Source organism: Cavia porcellus, unplaced genomic scaffold (genome assembly GCF_034190915.1).
Source record: "Cavia porcellus strain 051 isolate PalLab524CR breed Dunkin Hartley unplaced genomic scaffold, mCavPor4.1 scaffold_18, whole genome shotgun sequence".
Lineage (NCBI taxonomy): Eukaryota > Metazoa > Chordata > Mammalia > Rodentia > Caviidae > Cavia > Cavia porcellus.
This window is the reverse complement of record NW_026947501.1, coordinates 53,733,494-53,752,520: the sequence shown is the minus strand read 5'-3', so window position 1 is coordinate 53,752,520 and position 19,027 is coordinate 53,733,494. Positions and strand designations below refer to the sequence as shown.

The following is a 19,027-nucleotide window of genomic DNA, read 5'->3' as shown; positions in this document are numbered from 1 at the left end:
ATAAAGAAAAGATCAGTAAGCTTCTTGCCAAGCTCAAAGAAGATGTAACCAGATAACAGACCCCATAAACACAGAGGTCAGGAAGTCTACTGGAGACATAAAAGAAAAACTAGCTGAACTAAACAAAATGGAACAAAGCATGAGTGAAAACCGTAGAAAAGAATCAGAGTCCACAAAAGGATATCACACAGAAATTCAGGAGATTAAAAATTCTATCAAAAAATATGGGTGGCGGTAGTGACCAAAATAAGACCACAGAGTGTCAAAAGATAGGGCTTGTGCTGATGACCAGTTGGTGAGAGAGACCTTAAAAACAACAGCAGCAGCATGTGGAAAATGGATCCCACACAGCTGCTAGATGGTGAAAAGAAGAATAATCTTAGTTAGACTGCAAATGAGAAGACAACACAAAGAACAACAACGACGAAAAACTCCTTTACTGAAATAATAGCAGCAAAGTTTCCAAATATTGGGAAAGAATTTAACATAGAAGTAAGGCACGGAGCATTCCAACCAGCCATAGTCAGAAAACGTCAGTCAAAATCATACAAGTCCAACACAAAAACAGGATCTTAAAAGCTGTGAGAGAAAATCAATGAACCAATAATAAAGGTGAGCCCATTAGAATTACAGCAGACTGCTCAACAGGCCTTAAAGCCAGGAGAGCTTGGGGTGAAGTGTTTCAAGCAAGCAAACAAAAAACACTTCCAACACAGACTGATATATTCTGAAAAACTGTATTTCAGAATCGATGGAGAGCTACGCTATCTCTGTGATAGAGAGCACCTAAAGAAACTCGTGACCACGAAAGCAGAACTCCAAAAAATTCTCTAGGATATCCTACAGGAGCTCAAGCTAACCATGACAAGAGCTCTAATAGAACTAATATTCCAGGGAGGGTGAGCAGTTAAATGAAAGAAAGGAAAGAAAGAAAGAAAGAAAGAAAGAAAGAAAGAAAGAAAGAAAGAAAGAAAGAAAGAAAGAAAGAAAGAAAGAGAGAAAGAAAGAAAATCAGCAACAGATCAAGTAGACTTCATCCCAGGGATGCAAGGATGGTTCCGTGTACTTGCAAATCAATAAATGTAAACATCACATTAACAGAAGTGAGGACAAAAATCACATGATCATCCCAAGAGATGAAGAAAAAAGTCTTGAACAAACTCCAATATCCTTTCATGATTAAAACAAAACAAACAAAGTCACTGAAGATGCCAGGCTTGGGAGGCTGAGGCAGAGGGATCACTGTGAGTTCAAGGCCAGCCTGGACTACATAGCAAGAGCTAAAAGACAAAAACAAAATCAAAACAACAGATATCCCCTGACAGGCAGAACTAAAATAGTCTAAATTATCAATACTTCCACAATTGATATACAGACTTAACATAATCTCAGTCAAAATACAAACAGCATTCTTCACAGAACTAGGGAAAATAATCCTAAAATTCATCTAGGAATGGTGCTGCATGCTGGTAATCTCAGCATTTGGGAGGCTGAGGCAGGAGAATCATCACAAGTTTGAAACCAGTTGGGGCTACATCGTAAGCGTAAGGCCTGCCTGAAATTCATAGTGATATCTTGTCTCAAAAAAAATCCTAAAATTCATATAGAGCCAAAAAAGACAGAATAGCAAAAGCAATCTTGGTAACAAGAGCAAAGCAGGTTTCCTAATCCCAGATTTGAAGTTATATTACAAAACTACAATGATAAAAACTGAATTGTATTGGAACAAAAACAGATATGTGAGTCATAGAAAGAAAGAAAGAATGCAAACACAACCCTGAGCACGTCCAGATATATGATCATTAACAAAGAGATACACTAGAAGAAAGACAGCCTCTAATAAATGATGCTGAGAAAACTAGTTATCCACATGCAGAAGATGGACTTTGGAGCCGTATCTCTCACCACATACTAAGCTAAAATCAAAATGGGTTAAAGATCTAAATGTTAAAACAGAAACACTTACTATGCTAGAAAACAAAACGTGTAAACCTCTTGAAGTCATAGGTGTAGGCGGGACTTTCCCAATCTTGGTCGCACAGAAAATAATATGGAGAATCAACAAACAGGATCATATCAAATTTAAAACTTCTGCACAACACAATAGAAATAACCAACAGAGTAAAGAGACAGGCTACAGATGGAAAAACTTCTTCCAGCGATTCCTCAAAGGACTACTACGAAAACTATAGAAAGAACACAAAATATTAGACCCCCTCCAAAATAAAAAGCCCAATCAAAAATGGGCAAATGAAATGAACACAGACTTCTCAGAAGAACAGAGGACCAATAAATAAGTGGAGAAATGTCCAACATTGCCAGCCATTCTAGAAATGCAAATTAAAACAACACTGAGATTCCATCTAACCCCAGAGAGAATGGCCGCCATCCAGAAACCAAATTCTAACAAATGCTGGTGAGGCCGCAGGGGGAAGGGGCCCTTCCACACTGCTGGTAAGAAGGTAAACTAGTCAGCCACTATGGGGATCAGTGTGAGTTCCCCAAAACCAAAACTAGAAATTCCACTTGACCCAGCCATTCTCCTTTTAGGTTTCTTCCCAAAAGAGTTAAAGTCATCGTGTTACAGTGACACATGAAGCAGAGAGAGATTCCTCAAATGGGAAGAGGGCCAAGAGATGCAGGGAGCAGTAGGTATCGTGAAGAAGCATCAGGCACGGGGTGTCCATGCATGAAGGCCACAGGGCAGGACAGTCGCTGTGCACTGCAAACGCGTGCTCATAGAAACAAAAACAAAAGACTGGGGATAGAGGTTCGCAGCACAGCACCTGCCCAGCAAGCTCGAGGTCGTGGGTTCAATGCCCCGTGCCAAACAAAGTAAAATAAAATAAAAAGAAGAGATAAGTAAATGAAAACAAAAAGTAGTTACAACAGTATAATGTGTTATGTACATTGTAGACACAATTAAGAAAATTGGGGAAAATTCTACAAAAAAACCCATAAGGATAGATTGTCTACTACTCAGAGTCAGTGAAAGGAAAAGGACCAACAGCAACCCCTGCGGAGGACGTGGAGCGATTAGACCCTCCCCAGCAGTGCTGCAGAGACTGGTAGATTCCTTCTGGAAAACGGCCAGTATCCACTAAAGCCAAATATTTGCTGATCTTATGATCTAGCAATTTCACATCTGGGCAGTTACCCAAAAGAAATAAGCATGTGTATCCCCCAAAACTTATCTATGAATATAAATATTGACTTTATTCATAATTTCCCCAAACTGGAAACACTCCAAATGTCCATCAGCAGGAAAAAAATAAACAAACTATCATCCCTCTGTAGAAGAGAATACTATTCAGCCATGAAAAGGACAATCTAATACCGAACAGAGGGATGACTCTCCTGGACACCATATTGAGCCAAAGAAGCCAGACACAGAAAACAGTTTCATTTATTTATTCATTCACTCATTTTTTAATGTTTCAGGCTTGAGCCTCCCATATGCCCTCTACCCCGTCCTGTTTACTTTCACATGTAGCTTCTACAACAGGCAAAACTAACCTATGGTAGGAGGCGTCAGGACGTCACTCTCTTGCGGGGTATTCTTGAGGAGGAGGACAACAGCTTCCGGGAGGAGGGCAGTGTCCTATTCCTGGCTCTCTGCAGTGGTCACATACGCAGTCACTGAGTGGTGACCAGGGCTGTGCACCTCCCTGTCAGACCTGAGCACAGGGCAGGGGCCCCTGCATGTAGGGTGGAGAAGGCCCCTGGGGCCCAGCCAGCAGTGACTGTGCAGAAACCGGCGCTTTCATCCCCCAAATGCCCCCACCTGAGACCAGGCTGCCCAGCCTGAGTGCCAGGAGTGGACCCTGCGAGGGCCTCAGGTGACAGGGCCCCGGGGGAACATCCCCTCCCCTGGTGCAGACCACAGAGAGCTTCCAGACCCAGAGAGGAAGAAGCCTCTCATGGCGCCTGGGGCGGATGCAGGCAGAAGCAGCCTGCAGCTCGGATGACAGGTGACACTGCATCCTTCCCGGTCCTAGGGGAACATGGCATGTAGAGACTGGGCTGCAAAGTGAGTGTAAGGCCAGGCTGAGCTGCACAGGGGAACAAGATACATGCCTCTCCCAAAAAAAAACAACAAAGAAGAAAGGAGGGTGGAAGAGGGTACAGGGTGGGGTAAGGCATTTCCGCCCTGCCTCACAAGAGATGGGGGAAGCTCGTCAGGTGCTCGGCACAGCTCATCCCAGGATACGGTAGGTGGGGGCAGCAGGAGGACAGTAGGTGCTGAGGTGTCCATCAAAGCTGGGGACACCATACCCAGGACATCGGGGCTCCGGCCTGACTGAGAAGGCCCCCGGCATTGAGGCAGTGAGTCACTTCCTCTGAGTGACTAGAAAGGCCCGGCACAGAGGTAGCCAGGCCGGTGGAGGCTGGACAGGGCAGGCCAGGCCTGGGTCTGAGTCCCCTGCTGTCCTGGTGGTCTCAGATCCTGGTCAGCACCCAGGCCTGGTCTGAAGAGGGGTGGTGGTCACTCATGAGACCCCACCTCCAACAGCCTCCCGTGGGACTGAGAGCCAGGGAGCAGCCGGCCTCCTGCACCCGGTGGACTATCACCAAGGTTGCAGGGCTCAGAGGAGAGAGGCAGGGCCTGGAGCCTGAGGTCCCCACCCTGCCTGCTGTCCCTTCCCCCGGCCTGCAAGAGGCTTCTGTCCATGAGTCTCAGCTGTTAAAAATAACTGGCCTCTTCATCATCCCAACAGCCGCCTGCTAGGACAGCCTGTTCCAAGGCCCGGCTGCTCTCTGGGGACCAGGCAATGGAGCAAGAGGGGCCACGGATGCTCCTGACAGAGCTGGGCCGAGACAGCATGACCACACCCAGTACAGGTCTCCTGGCCACACCTTAGTCCTCCTGTCCCCAGGATGGGGTTCCTGGGGGTCACGTGTCATCCTAGGACCCATGAGTCTCTCCTTGTGACCTGGATTTCAACAAGGAAGAAAGCTCTGTGCCTGCCTGGTGCCACGGGTCTTCCTCTTCTGGTCCCCAAAACCTTACCTGGGCAGGACCACAGGAGCCTTTCAGGGGACCAGGAAGGAGAAGGAGAGACAGGGCGTACACGTGCAGCCCCCTGTCTGCTGTCATCTCTTCCACATGGGAAAGGAAAAATGTGGCCTCGGCACTCAGAGTTCAAAGATCTGGGTTCAAATTCCTGTACAGAAGAAAATTGCTTAACCTCTCTGGGCCCTGACTTCCTTGTTGATAAAATAGCTGCTTGGAGTTAAATTTACAGGGTCGCCCATGCAGGCAAATGAGCTGCAAATGTTCCTAAACACAGCATCTGACACAGAATGCTCAATAAATAGTATTCTTATTATATTTACTCTTCTTAATATTCTTTTAGCACCATGGTTATGAGCATTGGTGAAGGCAAGGAATTTCCAGTCCTGCTCCCTCTGTTGGTCAGCTGTGTGGCCTTGAGCAAGTTGCTTGACCTCCCCCAATCCCTGATTTCCTGGCCTGGGAGATGGACCAGTGCTGCTTACCTCCTGCAGCTGTGGCCAGGCTCCCTGGTGGGCACCCTGAGGGCCCTGGCACATGAGAATTAGAACCGAGCCCAGGTGGGGGGTTGCGGAGCCATTGATGCCTCCTTGGTCACACACACACCACAGACCCCCATGGATCACATGCAGTCCCCACTCCTGCTATCCAACTGTGCCGTGGGTTGGGGAAGAAAGAGAAAAAGTGAGACAGAAGGAGACTGGGGAAACCGAGAGAGAGGCGGCCCGGACACAGGGAGAAGGAAGGAGAGACCAAGGATGCAGAGCGAGCCAGAGAAGATGGAAGAAATAGAACATTCCTAGGAGAAGGAAACAGGAGTGACTTCTGTGAAAGCATGGGACTGTGGAAGCAGGTAGGAAGCCAGCTGGGGATCCAGGCAGGAGTGTCAGGGACAGCAACAGGTCCCCAGGACTGGAGACAGCCTGCTCCCCACACAAACAGGGCTCCTCTCGGAGGATGGGTAACAGGTCGTCATGGCAACAGATGCAGAGTCAGGGTAATTGATGGTGAGGAGCAGGGAAGAGGGAGCCCTGATCGTGGCTGCAGCCTGGGGAAGGGTCCCGGAGGAGGTGCCAGGCCCAGCCTCAGCCTGGCCAGGATGTTACAGCCCAAGTGTCCACTCGCGGGCTGACCCTTTGGACCACGAATGCGTCCACAGACTCTGGCCCTCTGCCCATCCTGCCTAGTGCTGACGGCAAACTCACGGTCCCTGTGACGAGTCTTGCGGCTTAGCGCCCCCCCACCCCGTGACCCCCTGAGTGACACACAGCAGCAACCTCTTTTGAAAGAGGAGTCAGAAGTTAAGTGACCTCTCTGGTCATACAGCCAAACCAGCCAGGCTCTGAAGGTGGCTCTGTGGTTCCCTGGGTCCAGGCTGCTCCTGAGACAGGACACGCCCTGTCGCCCTCCTGTACCTGCCAGGAAGGGCCAGCATGGGTGGGTAAGAAGAAAAGGGAGACGGAAAATGTTCTAGCACCCCGTCTCTGCAGACATTTCCTCCCTCAAGATTATTATTCCCCCGCAAGTCCCTGGCTATGCTTGGGACTTGGGGAACCTGGATGCAGGGAATCGGGCAGCTTGTCTGCAGCATAAACATGGGGCCTGGGCTCTTTTGTCGGGGTCTCCTGGGGCTGGGGACCTCAGAAGTCCAAGCTCCTGCAGCCTGGAGGAGCCCCAGCCCCGGGCCTGTGGTGACCACAGATGTCCTTTCTGCCCCTAGCCTGTGGGCCATCGACCTCACCCTGCACGGCTCCTGGAGGGACCCCAGCCACGGGGCAGCCAGGCAGGCGGTGGGGGACATCCCGGCTCCAGAGAGCACGAGGGCAGGGAGGAGTGGCCGGCTGGACAGGGCAGGGTGGGGACAGCCAGGGCCTGCTTGGCCATGTTTGTTAATGAGTCTGGCTCTGGGAGACTGGGGTGCTGGCCTTTCACAAGCCAAAGGCTCCAAGCGCTGCCTGGCTGGCCTCAGGGTGACACCCTCAGCCACATTCCAGGGAGCTTCTTCAAGGGAGGCCCCAGACCTGCAGCTCCCTGAATAACCCCAGGACCTGGAGAGGCCAGCTGGGCGGGGAGAAGAGTGTCGGAGCTTGGGTGGTACGAAGAGCTGTAGTTTGTGAGGCAGGACTGTTAGCGTTCTAGAACATTCCCCAGCAAAAGATTATAAACAGGGGCTGGGGATTTAGCTCAGCGGCATAAGTGCCTGCCTTGCAAGCAGGCAGTCGTGAGTTCGATCCCTGGTACTGATAAAAATGAAAAAGACAAAAAAAAAAAAGTAAAAAAAAAAAAAGATTATAAACAGGATGAGGGGGCTGGGGATGTAGCTCAGTGGTAGAGCACTTGCCTACCATGCGTGAGGCCCTGGCTTCAACCCCAGCACTGCAACAAAACACATTTCTGCCAGGCACGTGGCACATGCTTGTCATCTCAGCACTCAGGAGGCTGAGGCGGGAGGATCACTGGAAATTCAAAGACTACAGGATAAGACCCAGTCAACAAACAAGAAAACCAAAGCAAAGCAGGAAAAGAAGAGGAGAAACAGAAGTCAGGGCTTGTACATGCAGGGTGGTCACAGGCTGCTCCCTGCCCCTACTCACAAGCTGCCACCAGCCCTGGCCTCCCTCGTGTATCCCCTGGACACCACCTGTCTTGTATCTGTGGGGGCGTGGAAGGCCTGGCCCACCCCAGGGTGCTCATGCATGAGCTGTCCCAGGCTGGCTGCCATCAGAGTCACGGGTCATAGGGCGTCCCAGGGAACAGAGCAGCTCTGGTGGTTTTGCCAAGGCCCCAGGGCAGCCAGTGGGCCATGACAACCAGAACTGAGAGATGACAGGAAGGAGGGTGGAGGGGCAAGGAGACATGGGTCAGAGGTGGATTTGCTGGGCCCGGGGAGCTGGTAACCCAGGGCAGAGAGAGCAGCAGGCATTTTTATGGGGGCCCTAGGCAGGGTCAGGAGAGGAGAGGCCATGTCCCATCGTCCGCCATGCTCTGCTTTGGAACCAGGGCCAGCTCCTCACCCATCCACCTGGCAAGGGACTCAGAGGCAGAGTGGGTCACCTGTTTAGCCTGGGCAGGCAGGAAGCCTGGAGAATCTGGGCTGAGGCCCTGGGTCGTGGGCTATGCTGGTGTGTGAGACCCTGGCTCTGGTGGGCTCCAGCTGTGGACCTGGGACCTGGTCCTGCTTCAGCAGCAACAGAAGGGCCTCAAATGACGTCAGATTCAGCAGATATTTTTGTCCTCCAAAGGGGTCTTTAAAGCCTGGTTCTTGTCACCTTAACACACAGAGTTTCCATCTCCTGCTCCCCAGTGACCAGATTTTAAGGAGACCCCTGAACTGGGCCTGGAGGGAGGCCCTGAGGATGCTGCCCACCCAGGAGGCCAAGTGCTTCCGCCAGACCCAGGGAGCAGCAGCCAGAGAGCAGAAGTACACAAACAAGCCTGCTGGCCGCCTTCAGCCTGGAGCAGTGGCTCTGTCCCCTCCCCTCCCCCTGCATCTGCGGCAGGCAGGCGCTCCCAGCACACAGCTTCTTCCTTGCTTCCTGGAGAGGAGAGATCCTGACATCCCAGCTTATTTTTAGTCAGCCGCCTCTGGTAGCTGGGCTGTGGGTGCTGGGCCTCATTCCACACTGTCCCCTTCCCCAAGGGACAACCTGGGGCCTGGAGTCCACTTGGAACTCAGCAAGCCCCAGACGGCAAGTCCCCCATCCCCAGGCCTTCTTTCTTCCCCCAGGTGCATCCACTAGGGCCTCTCTGTAACCGAGGAGCGGTGGCCTCTCCCCTACCTGCCGCTCCCCTCATCGCCAGGGCGGCAGGTGCTGTGGCTTCTCTTCTGTGCACTGAAGATGGGGCAGGAAGGACCCAGGGGTCCTGGGAGGGTCCACACAAGGCCTTTCGCATGGCTTCTTGTGGACCAGCCCCCTAGCTGTGGCTGCAGCCAGCAGGGCACCTATTCCAGGGTCCCAGGAGGCCCTGCTCCCCCAGCCTCACTCAGCTGCTCACCCTCCTTGCAGAATGGCTCAGCACACGTGCGCCATCTGTCCCTGCTTGAGTCTGTCCTGGAGGCCCCAACTCTTCCCTCCTAGGAGAAACGCTCATAAATATGGTTTTCTCCACCTTGTCACACTTCCAGGGATATTTTGGCACCTCTGGGACTCACATACCACTCTGGGAACCCAGGGAGTGGTGGCATCTGTCTGGGAACAGCCCAAGAGCAATCAGGGACCTTTCAACACGGTACAGGACACTCTGGAAGCATCCTCGCCTTCCACACTCCTGAGATAGTGGGCTCCCGAGTTGTCCCTCCTTCCTGCCCACTCTGGCCAAGTCCAGGGTGCCAGCCCCAGAAGCCCCCAGTCCTGCGCCAATGGGCTGACCACTCCAATCTCTGAGCAGCTCCTTCCAGACACTGTGTTCTCAAGGTTCCCAGGCACTCCTTAGGGACTCCCTACCCCGGTGGCTTTGCTCACACAGGATGAGCAGCTGTTTCCCCTACACCTGCCGAGGACAGGGCTGGGATTCTCCAGACTTTTCACATCGGTAATCATTTACCAAAGCCTGCCTGGGGCTCCCTGAGTCCCTGTCTGTGTTCCTGGACTTCTGGGATCTCTTGCTGATGTCTGTCATGGGCACAGCATTAAGAGTATAGGCACAGATGTGGTGTATTTGACATAGTCGCCTGAGAACTTCCTCATCCCAGCTGGACACTGAGAGAAACTGCTGGAGCTCTCTGTGGCAGAGACTTGGGAGCCCACAGAAGCATGAGGTGAGGGAGAGGGAGGGAAGGTATAGCAGCATGGGTGCAGGACACAGCTAACTTCAGGGTACAGAGTCCACCCTCCTTCCCAGGTGTCCCCGAGCCATGGGTCAAGGAACCCAGGGCATGAGGTTCTACCAGCTCATCTTGGAGAGGACCTGAATGGCAGAGTACCACGGTGGCTACATCGTAATCTATATCCTGACACTGTAAGGAATCTTACCTCTCCACACCTCTCCAAGTTTAAAGCAACCAACGTTATCCCTTTGTAAAGGCAAGGAAATTGAGGCTCAGAGAGGTTCAGCAGTTTGCCTCAGGCCACACAGCGAGTAAGCAACAGAGCCAGGTCTGACTCCAGAGCCAGGGTTCTGCCCTCTCCATCCCTCATCCTTCCTTCCAGCCCCATTTACATCTCCACACTCCGGGAACAGTCCCTGCCACCACCCCTGCGGTGCCCTGGTGGCTTCACCTACCTCTGTGGGAACAGTCCCCCTACTTCTAGCTCAGCCAAAAGCAGAACAGACTCTCCCAGCAGAATTTCCCCGGGAAACTATAGAGAAAACAAAACAAAACAGAAAATGAAAACCCTGAATCGGAGATGTCCCCAGAGCCCAGGGTCACCAGCCTCAGATGACAAGTGCCAAGATGGTCCTAGTTTGCTGGAAAACTCATGGGTCCAGGACTATGGCCTGGGCACCTGCTGTGTGCCAGGCCCTGCCATGGGGGAGAGGTGACCGAGCCCCTGCTCTTGGGTCGTCCTCACAGCAGAGGCCCTGCTGGGTTCCCTCCGGCACCAGGCTGCAGGGTGCTGGTCTACTGTTTGAAGTGACATCTTCCTCCGTGTCACCCCAAGCTGTGACTCTGTGGAAACCACAGTTTGCCTAGAGGCCAAAGCCCCTGTGTGCCAACCTAGATGGTCTCTCCCTCCTTCCCAGTCACACTTCGGATACAATGTGGAGCCCAGGCAGGTGCCATACCCCCACCCTCGTTCTACCAGCCCTGGCGAGGTGATGGGGCAGGTAGGTGTCACTGAGTCTGGTGTGGGATGGGGTACAGTCTGGGTGGGTGCAGGCAGGAGGGCAGAGGCCTGATGGGCCAGGAGGGTGCGCCGCTCCCAGAAAAACCAAAGAGCAGAAAATGACAGGAAGTGCGGGGCCAGAGACCTCAGTTTCCCCTCCTCTCTCAGCCTGCCTGGTGGTCCAGGACATCAGGCACACCTGTTCCGGTCCCATTCCTTCATCAGCAAGAAAGCTGAAGCCCAGAGAGGGAAAGGAATTGGTTCCAGGTCACCCAGCAGTTTGAGGGCCCTGCTAGAATCCCAGCCCTCCTGAAAGCTGAGGAATCCTCCTCCCCAAGCTGCAGGCTGGGTACTCCTTGTCTCCGGGGGTCAGGCCAGCTGAGAAGGAGGGCCACAGTCTGCTCAGCACAGCTGCCTCCAGGAGGCACCTGAGAAGACAGTGCAGAGACTCAGTGGCTCCTCCTCACCTCCGGCCCTAGGAGGTTAACCCTTGCCTCCCCTCCCCCTCAGCGCCCAGGGAATCCAAGCTGCAGGCCAGGCCTGCTGCCTCTCACGCTCCCTCCCTCACAGCTGCAGCTGGGCAGGGTGGGAAAGGGACTCAGGGACACCTGGGTCCCCGTCCACCATGACCCAGTCCTTTCTCTCTTGAAGTGGCCCGGGTCCCCATGGGAACCAGGAAATGACCAGAGATCATTCCATGGGAGCCCGGGCTGCCTGCGATTGGAGACTTCCCAGACTCAGGGCCCATTCCCCCACATGGGGGGGGAGTCGGGACCCTCATACCTGGTGTGGCCAGCGCCTCCCCAACTGCCCAGCCTGAGAGCCAGGGGCCCCAGTGGCCCCAGCAGGGACAGAAATAGCCCGGACTTCTCAGCTCCTTTTTGATCTCCATTCTATTCCAGTCCCCTCTAAACTACCCCTGACCCATGGAGCCTGCAGGGCCCAGGAAGAGCCAAGATGGTGTCCCCCACCCCCAGGGTGGGACCGAAGCCAGAGGGTCCACAGGCTTCAAGGAGGGGGAGCGGCCACCCAGGCCCCGGAAGTGGGAAGGGCCAGGAAAAGAGATGGAGAGGAGAGGAGCTGGAGCCCCAAGGGACACAGGGCCTCCCGCTTTAGAATCACTGGTAATCAATAGACACCACAAGGCCAAGCCAAGGGCAGAGGCTTTGGCCCCGGGCCAGCCCGGGTGTGAGGAGATCAGAGCCCACAAACAGGGAGGGTGCAACCCGGACATCCAGGCCCCGGCCCAGGCCGCCTCCTGACCACAGCCTTCCCGTGCTGCGGCCGGAAGACAAGACGGATGCAGAGCGAAGAATCCCAGGATCTAATTTTAGACGGTGGCGCCTGCCCCCCTGCTGAGGGTGAGCGGTGCCAAGAGGGTGACAGCTCCACTCCCCACACTGCGCCTGGGCTCTGTTCTAATGGTGCCCGCAGGCAGGGCCCACCCCAGAGCCACTCGGGGACCCTGCTGGGAAGATCCTGCGGCTGGCACAAAAGGTGAGCTGTGCAGGGCTGTCCAGGAGGCTGAAACCAGGACCAGTGAGGGATGGACGCTGAGATTGGAAAGGGCGGGCTCCTGTCCGGACTCCGGATGACCTCAGCAAGTCTACTCTCTGCCTCAGTGTCCCTTCTGTAAAGCACTGGTGATAATGGCCCCATCTCAGGTGAGGCCCTAAGAGCTCAGCACTAACCTAATTCTCATCACCGCACAACAGCACCTCAGGAGACGAGTGGGTCTGGCACTCCACACTTGATGCCCCGTCCAGTACTGAGGGACAAAGGTGAAAAAAACACAGCCCCATCCTGCCATGAGCTCAGCCTGGAATGCATGATTAATGCCAGGAGCCCTGTGTCCAGACCTCCCAGGGAGCCCCATGATGGAGGCGGGGAGGCAAAGACACAAGGCCCAGAGAGGAACCTTGCCTTGCCCAGGGCGGCCCATGAAACGTGGCAGGGCAGGACATAAGCCCAGGGCTCCTTCTCCTCCCTGGGACTTTCATCAGTGGACATACAGCCTCCTGGTCCTGTGAACAGAATGCCCAGCACAGCAGGGAAGCCAAAGATTGCTGGTACCAACCCAGCAGGGCGGATTCCTCCTCTCAGACTCAGCAAGCCCACGGGGTGGGTCCCACATGCTCTTCCCAGCACCCCACCACCATGGTATTCGCTACAGGATATGGGAGGACAAAGGCCTGATTAACTCCCAAGCCGCCTATCTCTGGCTCTGAAGCCAATAGAATCTTTGTGTTTTGTTTTGCTTTGTTTTGTGAGGCAATCTTGCTGTGTAGTGCACAGGCTGACCTTGAACTCGCAGCAATTCTCCTGCCTCAGCCTCCCAGAGTGCACCATGCACGCCAGAGTGCACCATGCACGCTGCGCCCAGTCAGAAGCTTCTGAAGGGATAATCAGGAGTGTTGTCAGCACAATGCTCCACAGAATTCTCACTGGTCCAAATTTCTCAGCAGCTGTCCTGAGGTAGGGGTGGTGCTGAAGGCCCCCCAAGATGTTCCCAGCAAACAAAGGCCCCAGTTGCCCCAGAGCAGTGGCAGCAGGCAGGGTCACCCACTTCCACCTCTTTAACTGCCTTCTGGGTTGGGGCCGCCCTGCAGCCAGGGGCGTCACAAGAACAGGGTCTCCCAGAGAGGCTGCACACTTCCACCTGGCAGCTGCCAGCCCCTGCTCACTTCTGTCCTCTGCCCCTCAGCGTCCTCACCTGAGAAATGAAACAGTTAGAGAAGGAAAGGCAAGCCTAATGGGACCAGGTGTGGCTCAGTGTAGAGCGCTTGCCTAGCACTTAGGCCTGGGTACGGTCCCCAGCCCTGGAGGAAGGAAGATGACAAACCTACGCCATGTCTGGCACCCAGCAGGTGGCAGCAGATGTGTCTTAGACTTGGCCCTGTTCCCCCTTGGTCTGAAGGCAGAGCAAATGCCCTCTAAGAAGGTGCCAGATATTCTGCTGCTGGGTATCTGTGTGAGGCCACATGAAACAATACATCCACTGCCTCTGGGGCCCAGTATTTTCCTCAATAAAATTCAGGAATGGGAAGCCTGAGCACACACTCCCTCACTTACATATTCTTTAGCAGTGACAGGCATGAGCAATCAACCACAGCACAGCTGCCTACTGAATCCACCCAAATAGAGTCTTGGAACTCCCAGATGGAAAGCATCTTGAATGAGAGTTAATTCAGACAGTAAGCCATATTTCTCTGGCACCTACATTGTAGTTTTATAGTCTCTGAACCCAACTGGGTGATCTTGATTGTTTCCTCTTTTGTAAAATCCAAGGATACAATAATTAAATGAGATAATATTCAAAGTGGGCTTTCAAATACTCTCTTTTTTTGTTAGCAAACCCCATGTCTACCCCGTGGTAGTGGGCATATTGGGGTCTCAGCTGGTTGTCCCTAACAGAAATTTGGACCCAGGAAACATGAAGATAGTAAAAACATAGGTTCTGGGCCAATGTGGGGGAATAGCAGGGTGGCTCTGCACCCCAGACTATATGCCACCTGCTCCCTGAGACCCAACCCAAAAGGCACCAGGTACTGGGCTTCTCTGGCCTCCTTCACCAGCACTGGCTTGGGACAGCTGTCCCTGGAAGGAACCCCAGCCCTGGGGCCAACACCCCTGCATGTAGCAAGGTAGCTGAGGGCTACCTACTCCAGCAGCCCTGGGCACTGAGGACACTGCTTGCTTATTACAAAATATCCTTTATTGATAAAATAGCTCCAGCTTTTAAAAAAACACTTGCATGTTACAAGCCACACTACCAAGGAGCCCATGGGACACACGTGACTAGCCAGCAGATGGTCACCAATCAGTTGGTCCCTTGGGCCCAGCCTCCCCACCACAGCAAAGGGCAATGTCCTGGCTTACAACTGCAACCAAAGGAGGACAGGCAGGACAACCTTCTTCCCCAGGGGACAACTCTAGTCCCCACCATTCTCTCTACCCAGCATCCTTCCCAATCCGGCAGGCCCATCAAAGCGCCAAGAGCCTCTGCCACTCAACCCACCCCTGTCCTCCATGCCAGGAGGCCCGCTGGCCATGGGGACAGCTGGGAAATGTCCTCTGTAGATGCCTGATTGTTCCAGGCATGAGGTTTGGGGGCAGAGAGAGAACCAGGAAGGTGAGGCCCTTTGTGATGGCATGCATCATGGCAGAGGGACCCAAGCAAGGGACCCACCCAGTTAGGACCACTTATGCTGCACAAGGACCCTGCTGGCCTAGAGGCCTTCCCCGGGCACTGCACAGGAGGCTGTTGGGAAGTCTGTGGGACCTGGCTCGCCTGCAGCAGCCCTAGCACCCCACCAGGGGACTCTGCCATCCTCCTGGGCCCTCAATACAGACAGCTTCCATGGTGTCGTGATTTTGAGCTGTCTCAGGGAAACAATTTGCTCAAAAAAGATACATCCCCCATTGAGGTGGGAGCCAAAGCCACCGAAAACCCTCCTGGTATTGCAGGTGACATGTCAAGAAGCTGTCACCCAACACAATAACCCAAACCTTTGTGGGCACAAGAATACATCCTGGAAGAATTTCTGTAACTCAAAATAGCGATTCTGTGTGCCATTCCCTACTTCCAAGCTGGGGCAGGAATTCACACACCCCAGAAGCAGAACAAGAGTCTCCAGGCAGGCGGGTGGCGGTAAACACACAGAAAAAGGGATTTTTATATCACCGGATAATCACATCTGCCGGTTCTCCAGTGCGTCCCCCATGGAGCTCAAAGCTTTCTGCAAAGCCTTTCATCTCCCTGTGGCAAGTAGGCGTCGAGCTATTGTCGCCCTGATTTTTTTGGGGGGTGAATGCCAGCGATCAGGGAGCTCCTATCGAGGCATCCACATGTCCACCCGCCTCCCAGAGGGGGCCAGGTGAGAAAACTGATCCATGGTTCCGTCCTTTAAAGGAGCCTCAGATCCCAGAGCAGAAGGGAGACAGAAGGTCCAGAACCAGGCCCGTCCTGTAAGCCCCTCCCGGCGCCCAGAGGGGCCCACAGTGCCCAACAGGGTAGACGGTCTTCATTCTTCCTCCTTCTCAGCAGCAGCAGGCCCTTCTGGGAAGTGGGGACACTGGCGTCCTGCTCTTGGGGGACCGGGGAGATATAAAGAAAGAAAAACACCACAAGCAAGTGACCTGTCAAGGGACACAAGGTCCTCAAGAAATAGAAGCCCACCCATGGGCCCCATGGGGGATTGACAGGGGGTGCCCTACTGCGGAACATTCGGGAAGGCCTGAGTTCTTTCAGCGCAAACCAAGCTGCCTGTGCTCAAGAAGAGGGTGCAGAAGAGGTCCCCCCAGCACAGAGCCAGCAAAGGGAGGTATCCACGGACCCCTGGAATGGCATTTCTGCCCCCACTCCTCCTAGGAGCTCCCAGGCTGAGGCCTGCAAGAACTGAGCAGGGACCAGAAAGCTCCTAGGGAGACAGCCCCCCAAGGCAGAGTAGGAGACAGGGTGGCCTGGAATGTACCCCACTCAGGCAGTGTGGGCAGGCGGGCTCACCAGGCTGTCTGGGTCCACTGGCGGCACAAGATCCTTCGGAAGGCACGGCGAAAGTCCTGGTTGAAGATGGTATAGATGACAGGGTTCAAGGAGCTGTTGCAGTAGCCAATCCAGAAGAAGAACTGGAAGAGGCCATGGGGCACCTTGCAGTGCTGGGGACAGATGGCACCCAGGCTGTAGGTGAAGAAGAAGGGGAACCAGCACAGCACAAAGACACCAATGACCACAGCCAGCACGAAGGTGAACCGCTTCTCCCGGGTCATCTGGGTCCGCCGACGCCACCACTGCCCATCCACAGCACCCACGCCCCTGCCCAGCAGCACCTGACCACGCAGGGTGGCGAGCACCCGGGACCCCTGTGGCTGCTGCAGGGATGGGCTGCACATAGAGGCAGGCAAGCCTGGCGCTGCCTGAGGCTCACACTCATCCCCTTCCTCCTCCTCCTCTTCCTCAGCTTCCTCCTCTGCAGGTGCCAGGACCACAGCCTTCTTCTGGCCCTGGCCTGAGGTGGGCAGTGCAGCCCAGCTGGGTGGCAGAGTCCTGGCCCCAGGGTCTTCAGAGGTCTCCCCCTCCTCCTTCTCCCCAGTAGGCTTGGGGTGTCCATTGGCCTCTCCAGTAGAAGACAGAGGTGAGGCCAGGGGTGGCACCTTGGCAGAGGCTGGAGCCCCTCCGGGGCTAGGACGAGACTCCTTTGACTGCCCCTCCCCTGGGCCGCCTTTGGCCCTGGGACCCCTGCGGTGGCTGCGCTTGGCAATCAGGTAAATGCGCAGGTACACCAGGATCATGATGAGGCAGGGGGCAAAGAAACTTCCGATGCTGGAGGCCAAGATGTACCACGCCTCTTGGTTGATCTTGCACTGGGGGAGCCCGCGGGGCTGGGGGCCCTGGTCGCCCTTGTAGATGAGAGGCGGCAGCGAGATGACGGCTGCTATGAGCCACACGGTGAGGATGATGCATTTGATGCGGCGCGGGGTGCGCTTGGAGTTGTACTCCAGCGCGCGGCTCACGGCCCAGTAGCGATCCAGGCTGATGGCGCACAGGTGCACGATTGACGAGGTACAGAAGAGCACGTCGAGTGCGAGGTACACCTCACACCACGTGCGCCAGAAGTACCAGTAACCCAGCAGCTCGTTGGCTAGCGAGAAGGGGATAATGAGCGTGGCCACCAAGATGTCAGCGGCGGCCAGCGACACCAGGAACAGGTTCTGCGGTGCGCGCAGGGAGCGGCTGGTTAGCACAGCCAGGATGACCAGCGCGTTGCCGAAGATGGTGAAGAGGATGAGGAAGGTGATGACCGCCGCGATGGCAGCGGTGGCCTGCACGGAGTAGGGCTCCTGGTGGTCCATGACGGGGGCCAGAGAGAGCGCACAGCTCGCCAAGCGCGCACCGCGGGACGGCGCACCACCCGGCTCGGCTACTCTAGGGTGCCGCCCCGGGGCGGCGCTGCAGGCGCTGGAGCCCCATGGCCTGGCCCAACGGGGCCTACGAGGTCCGGGGACACCTGGGGCCGGCCACCGCCCTCTTACATCCTCTTCCACTGGCACCCAACGTTCTTGGCGTCCGCCCGAGATAAGTTTTTCAAGTTGTCCTCTACCGTCCGGATCCGGCCCGGGACCCGAGGAAAGCGGCGGCCGGCGGCGTCGCACTACACGGCGGCAGCGCGCACGGCTGGGTGCCGGCCGGCGGGCCCTCGAAGGTGCGGCGCCGCAGGTCCCGAGGAGGCGCGAGCTGAGCCGCCGGCTCCCTCGCCGGCGTTCACCCGTAGCCGCGCCTGCAGGCAGCCCGCGCTGCAGGGGAGTGGGGCGGGGAGCGCGCGAGGAGGCGGAGCCGGGAGCGGCACGGGCGGGCGATGCAGTGTGCAGCCTCTGCGCGCCCCAGCCTGCGCCCTGCGCCCCCACCCCTTCCCTTCCACCCCAAACCCCGCGAGGCCGGAGGAGCCCAGCGTCTGGGGTCCTGGGTGGGGCCGCTCTGGGAAGGACACAGACAGAATAGGAAGGGTCGGTGCGCGCCGAGGGCAGAGTCGCGGAGCCGACGCGTCCACCGAGAAGGGGCCACTCTCCAGCGGGCTGTAATACCGGGTGCAGGGCGGTGGGAAGAGCTGCTCTCCCCTCCTGCTGCTCAGAAGCCCCAAGGAGAGGGGACCGGAGGATTAGGGCGCTGAAGCATAATAAGCCACACACCCGGGCAGCACCCCAGCAGTGAACACACACATCAGGTGGGTGGGGCTCCCGATCCCTTGGCCCCTGCTGTACTGACCCAGCCTCGACTCCGTGGGACCTGCGGAGCCCGAGGCGGCGCGCGGCTTCGGGATGCGAGCGCCCTCTGCCGCCGCCCGCGGACTCGGACAGTCCGCAGCCACCGGAGCCCCGCGTCCCACCAACGCCGGCGACTTTTGGGCCTGGGACTTGTGACTGCGGCCTTCCTATTGCAGCCTCACTTCCCCCGTGAAAGACTAAAGCGGAGGTAAGGGGGAAACTGGTTTCTACTGGAATCAGCACCCGCGACTCTGTCCCAAGTCCGAAAGGGGGCGTGGCGGGCACCAGCCTCTTGACCAATGGAAGGAGGACGGCCATGGGCGCGGCAGGGGGTGGGGGACCAGCAAACAGTTCTGCGCCTGGCGGGAGCGCTGACTGGTCTGAACCGAAGAGGGTGGTGGGGTGATCCCCGGTGCCCTCCGCCCAAAGCCCTCTTGGAGTGGCCTTGGAAAGAGGACTGGGGTAAGAAAGTCACAGTGAGCCG

General features: G+C 55.5%; 1 protein-coding gene across 6 annotated transcripts; it reads right to left on the bottom strand.

Annotated features, from left to right (window-relative positions):
• Positions 1-3,396: 3,396 nt before the first annotated feature.
• Adra2b (adrenoceptor alpha 2B) lies at positions 3,397-18,777 on the bottom strand. Of its 6 annotated transcripts, none has more exons than XM_063229953.1 (3): positions 16,289-18,777; positions 10,238-10,314; positions 3,397-9,089 (listed from the first exon to the last, which is right to left on the bottom strand). In XM_063229953.1, the coding sequence occupies exons 1-2, from the start codon at positions 17,632-17,634 to the stop codon at positions 10,263-10,265; spliced, it is 1,398 nt and encodes a 465-aa protein (XP_063086023.1). In that variant the 5' UTR covers positions 17,635-18,777; the 3' UTR covers positions 3,397-9,089; positions 10,238-10,262. The 6 variants fall into 6 exon arrangements, with proteins under 6 accessions (XP_063086023.1, XP_063086024.1, XP_063086022.1 ...); XM_063229954.1 differs by having other exon boundaries at positions 3,397-5,165; XM_063229952.1 differs by having other exon boundaries at positions 3,397-10,314.
• Positions 18,778-19,027: the final 250 nt, after the last annotated feature.

What these genes read in the sequence shown, in the direction of transcription:
- Adra2b (XM_063229952.1), bottom strand. Translation starts at nt 17,634, where the DNA reads ATGGACCACCAGGAGCCCTACTCCGTGCAGGCCACCGCTGCCATCGCG. An exon ending in CAGTGGACCCAGACAGCCTG is followed by an intron (nt 10,315 to 16,288) that starts GTGAGCCCGCCT and finishes TTTTCTCTATAG; the next exon opens with TTTCCCGGGGAAATTCTGCT.